Genomic DNA, 5,585 nt, shown 5'->3' with positions numbered 1-5,585 from the left:
GCTGACCTTTAGCGCAGTAGTTGTGTCCGAAGAAGGTGCCCCCGGAACAGGTGTAGTAGGACTTGCACTGCTGGTCAGTGTCGGCGAACTTGCCATCAGCTGATTTGCTGCAGTCCTTCATCGTGCCACAGGGAGGCCCCACGCTGCCCTCACTGCCACACATACAGTCATAACTTATAGAATCCAAAAACTAAGAGACCATCGTGCCACAGGGAGGCCCCACGCTGCTCTCACTGCCACACATACAGTCATAACTTGTAGAATCCAAAACCTAAGAGACCATCGTGCCACAGGGAGGCCCCACGCTGCCCTCACTGCCACACATACAGTCATAACTTATAGAATCCAAAAACTAAGAGACAATCGTGCCACAGGGAGGCCCCACGCTGCTCTCACTGCCACACATACAGTCATAACTTATAGAATCCAAAAACTAAGAGACCATCGTGCCACACGGAGGCCCCACGCTGCCCTCACTGCCACACATACAGTCATAATTTATAGAATCCAAAAACTAAGAGACCATCGTGCCACAGGGAGGCCCCAGCCTGCCCTCACTGCCACACATACAGTCATAACTTGCAGAATCCAAAATCTAAGACACCATCGTGCCACAGGGAGGCCATCTTGCTCTCACTGCCACACACATACAGTCATAACTTATAGAATCCAAAAACTAAGAGACCATCGTGCCACAGGGAGGCACCACGCTGTCCTCACTGTCACACATACAGTCATAACTTATAGTTATGCCACAAGGAGGCCATCTTGCTCTCACTGTCACACACACACAGTCATAACTTATAGTTATGCCACAAGGAGGCCATCTTGCTCTCACTGCCACACATACAGTCATAACTTATAGTTATGCCACAAAGAGGCCATCTTGCTCTCTCTACCAAACACATACAGTCCTAACTCATAGTTATGCCACAAGGAGGCCATCGTGCTCTCACTGTCACACACACACAGTCATAACTTATAGTTACTGTTACACAAATACAGTCATAACTTATAGTTATGCCACAAGGAGGCCATCTTGCTCTCACTGTCACACAAATACAGTCATAACTTATAGTTACTGTCACACACATAGTCATAACTTATAATTACTGTCACACATACATACAGTCATAACTTATAGTTACTGTCACACACACATACAGTCATAACTTATAAAATCCAAAAACTAAGAGACTGCCAACGTTCCGTAAACTACCTTGTATACGCCCAGTATCGAGTAAACGCCCTACTCTTATAGTTATGGTTAGCTGGGTGACTCACTGTCACGCATACGGTCATACTTGATAGTTAGCGAGGTTCCTGCAGCAAACCCTCCCATAAAATTACATCGAACCCTCCCACTAACGACACATTCCGTTGTCCGATCAATGTTCTGGCCATGGATGTCTCGCACACTATCATTGACCTCCAGATAGCGACACCTTCCATTTTCCGACGACCGACCGACTAATAAAGAGTCAATGACGACCATTGCTTACTGCCAGATACAATGGCCGAGGGGAAGAAGACCTTCGAGCAGAAGCAGAGACATGTATGCAAAATAAAACCGATAGTCCAGTTAAATGTTTGATTTATGGTCAAGTAAGATGATCTCAACTCCTGGGGATTGTATGCTTGGATGTGCTTTCTTAGACTGCTCTAATCCTAAGCCAAAAGAAAGCCAAAACTGAAGTTGAACAATATCTCCCAAGCTAAGGATTCAAACTAACGCTAGCTTCTTCAAGTTCAGGCACAACGATTTCTCCTTGTGGCCATGTCATCTTCTTGTTGTTGTTGTTGTTGTTGTTGTTGTTCTTGTTCTTGTTCTTCTTCTTCTTCTTGTTCTTCTTCTTCTTCTTCTTCTTCTTCTTCTTCTTCTTCTTCTTCTTCTGCGTTAATGGGCCGCAACTCGCAAGTACATTCCTGTTTTGCACCAGCGGGTTGTTACCGTGTACGACCGTTATCCCCCGCCATTTAGGCAGCCATACTTCGTTTTCAGTTCACTCACTGTCATAAAACTGCAATGATATGAACAAAGTGACTCACTCAGCGCAAGCGCCCGAGGGGGCATCGTAGACCTTGCTCTGTTCGCACTCTTTGAGCGTGGCAACGCCGTTGGCACAGACCACGAAGGACTTGCACCCCGCCTCGTACACCCCGTCTGCAACCTTGGTGCAGTCAAAACACAGCGCTGAAACACACATCAATCAATCAATCAATCAATCAATATGAGGCTTATATCGCGCGTATTCCGTGGGTACAGTTCTAAGCGCAGGGATTTATTTTTATTTTTAATTTTTATGCAATTTATATTGCGCACATATTCAAGGCAACGGCGTTGCCACATCATAACGAATCAAAACACAACGTTCAGCTTGATGTGTGTGAGAATCTGTATAGAAATAAATATTTATAATAATAATAATTTTAAAAAAAAGCATTGTTTTATAGCGCTGTTCACCGCCAAATGGCAGTCTCATGATGGCGCTTTACATTAGACATTGAAATTTAATATTTTACATAAAAAGTTTTCTCGTAAGAAATAACATATACAAGCATTAAAAACAATTCATGGACAACGACCACTTATAGTTACATAAAATAATCTAGAAAAATGTTTTTTTTAAAGATGAGAAAATAAATAAATATTGTATATGTATATAATTAGGGGATGGTCACTTTGCGTATAGGTGCGGGTGATTGTAAATCAGTACAGTGCACACGAGAGTGCAAGTGCGTGGAGGAGTTCCAGTTTTACATATATATTATGATTGACCCGTTATAGCAGATTCCCGCAGTGGGGCACTGCGGTTATGAAATTAAAGGCCCCTCCTGTTTTTGGAACCGCAGGAGCTTTCTAGTTTGCTGTTAGGTAGATTTTTGGTTCCTCTTTCCTGTCATGCTCTCTTTTTCTTCATGAATTCTTTTCTTTTTTCTGCCTTCTTGCTCATTCACCTGTATTTTTTCCAAAAATCTCTTCTCTTGCCGCTTGTCTCGCGATTCATGTATAGTTTAATCTGTTAGTGTTCTGATGTAAGTCCAGCAGTAGATAGGTTAAGCCTATTTTAACATACTGGAAACTGGTAATCTTCCAGTAGGTATTAATTTAGTTTTACTAAAGCCTGCTGGGACACAAGTAATGGGTTAGTGCATTTGTAAACAGGAATCGCTTGACAAGTGGCCCCCTTCATCCCCCCCTTCCTCGTCCTGATATGGCTCTGCGTAGTCGGCTGGACGTTAAGCAACAAATAAACAAACAAACAAACATTATAGCAGATTGCCTGTGCGCCTAACATGTTTTCTATGCATTTCTATTTGTAATTGTGTATCACCCTATTTATGGGCTATGACCTGAAATAAAACATTCCTGAGAATCAAAAAACAAGAAAGGTATGCTATACGAACGTTTAACTATTGACAACACAAAACGTTACATTCACAGATATGATAGAATAATGATGCATGAATTGAAGAAATGTATAAGAACACAAGAATGTATGAATGACAAAGAACAAATGTTTATTTTTGAATGTTTTATGTATGTTTTATTACGGACACAAAAGCTCAGCAATGCAATTTCTCTTTTAGAGATTAATAAAGTTTATTGTATTGTATTGTATTGTATTGTATTGTATTGTATTGTATTGTATTGTATTATTGTATATCACCCAGCGGTCAGACAAACAATAAGTAGACAAAAGGTATCTGACAAAATGTCCAGCCGCTTGCAGGGAAGACACAAGCGAATGAAACGTCAGAACGGTCAAAACAGTGAACGGACTTAAAAACATACGACAACGATTGACCCCGAAAATCGACTCCGCTAATATTTAGATTTTGTTTGATTCCTGGCATGTCATCATGTACAAAATTCTGTGTCATAAAGTCTGTCCGGTAGATTTCTCTCATGTTTTTCACCTTGTTTCTACACATTCTGAAAATATATTAGAACAAGATAAACAGACTATGTTTGGTGGGACTGATCGACCCGAGCAGCAATTTCCCCGTTCCTGGCCAATACAGGAGTCACAAAGCGAGAAAATGGCTTTAGTAACATTGTGTAAAGAAAACGTATGACAATAAAACTTCATAACATTCTACAAAATAGCATGGTCAAGACTTCGAACAAACTCTCTGCTTTTTTTTTAACCGGTGTAACACGAGAAAATTACTCCCACGAGATTTTTACTCCGGAGTAAAAATTTCGTACGAAAATGTTACTCCCTTTACGAAAAATCCACTCCCCCATTGCACGAGAAAATTACTCCCCACGACAGGTGAGTTCCGATTAAACATTTCGAACAAAAATGTTACTCCCCAGACGAATAAAAAACGAATAAATTACTTCACCCTAACACGAGCAATTTAACTTCCCATGTCAGGTGTACGAAATTTATACTCCCTTGTCCCCTGTTAGTCTTGGTGGTGGAAAGGGTGGAGGGAGGGTAGCGCGACATTCGTTTGCGCGAGATCACATATTGGCATTATCCCTTCGCCCGCATCCCATTTTCGCGTACGAGATTTTTACTGGAAGTAAAAAAAAATGGGGAGTAAAAATTTCGTGGAGGGAGTAATTTTTTCGTGCCTTGGGGAGTTCTTTTCTCGTACGAAAAATTTACTCGGAGTAAGAATTTCGTACGAAATTTTTACTCCGGAGTAAATTTTTCGTGGAGTACGGAACGGAAGTTGCCTTTGCGCAGACTGAGCGGCAGACGACACAAGGACTACTAATTCAGAGTTTCCTTGTTAACTGCTGATTCTCCGTAAATCTTGATGTCAACTGGGCGAAGTCGACTTCGTGAAGTCTTCTTCTCGAAGCTCGCTGCACGAAGCTTTGGGACTGAATTTTTGCGATTTCAACTTGGGACTCAATTTAAGGAGAGCCTTAAAGGTAACTGCCGTGGCGACTAGAACGTTGAGCGTCTGTTGATCAAAGACTTTGCCATGTCAGTTTGTAAAATGGAAGCAACGACGACAGGAGGTTGATGTAAATGTATTCGAATGTGTCCGGCGTAAACAAGTCTGTCCCACCGTTGCAATTAGTATAAATGATCGAAGAAAGCTGAAAAGACACGCTATAAACATTTATCATCAATAGACACGCACATGTCCCTTTTAGGAAAGCTTCCTGTGAGGACGCAAAGCCCCCCCCCCCCTCTCCCCGATCCTAGTTTGTTTTGTGTTTTTTACATTTAGTCAAGTTTTGACTAAATGTTTTAACATAGAGGGGGAATCGAAACGAGGGTCGTGGTGTATGTGTGTGTGTGTGTATGTGTGTGTGCGTGCGTGCGTGTAGAGCGATTCAGACCAAACTACTGGACCGATCTTTATGAAATTTGACATGAGGGTTCCTGGGTATGATATCCCCGAACGTTTTTTTCATTTTTTTGATAAATGTCTTTGATGACGTCATATCCGGCTTTTCGTGAAAGTTGAGGCGGCACTGTCACGCTCTCATTTTTCAACCAACTTGGTTGAAATTTTGGCCAAGCAATCTTCGACGAAGGCCGGACTTCGGTATTGCATTTCAGCGTGGTGGCTTAAAAATTGATTAATGACTTTGGTCATTAAAAATCTGAAAA

The 5,585-nt window shown here is 41.7% G+C and overlaps 1 protein-coding gene across 1 annotated transcript in view; it reads right to left on the bottom strand.

Annotated features, from left to right (window-relative positions):
* Positions 1-2,483, bottom strand: part of LOC138976884 (chitin-binding domain protein cbd-1-like) — a 3,619-nt gene extending 1,136 nt beyond the window's left edge. Inside the window, exons 1-3 of the mRNA XM_070349771.1 lie at positions 2,465-2,483; positions 2,050-2,194; positions 7-152 (exon numbers count right to left, since the gene is read on the bottom strand). Coding sequence (XP_070205872.1) covers positions 7-152; positions 2,050-2,194; positions 2,465-2,483 — 310 coding nt within the window. The remainder of the gene's footprint in view (positions 1-6; positions 153-2,049; positions 2,195-2,464) is intronic.
* Positions 2,484-5,585: the final 3,102 nt, after the last annotated feature.

This window comes from Littorina saxatilis, linkage group LG9 (assembly GCF_037325665.1).
Source record: "Littorina saxatilis isolate snail1 linkage group LG9, US_GU_Lsax_2.0, whole genome shotgun sequence".
In the NCBI taxonomy this organism is placed as follows: domain Eukaryota; kingdom Metazoa; phylum Mollusca; class Gastropoda; order Littorinimorpha; family Littorinidae; genus Littorina; species Littorina saxatilis.
Note: the sequence above shows the minus strand (reverse complement) of the source record. Positions and strands in the feature narration are given on the sequence as shown.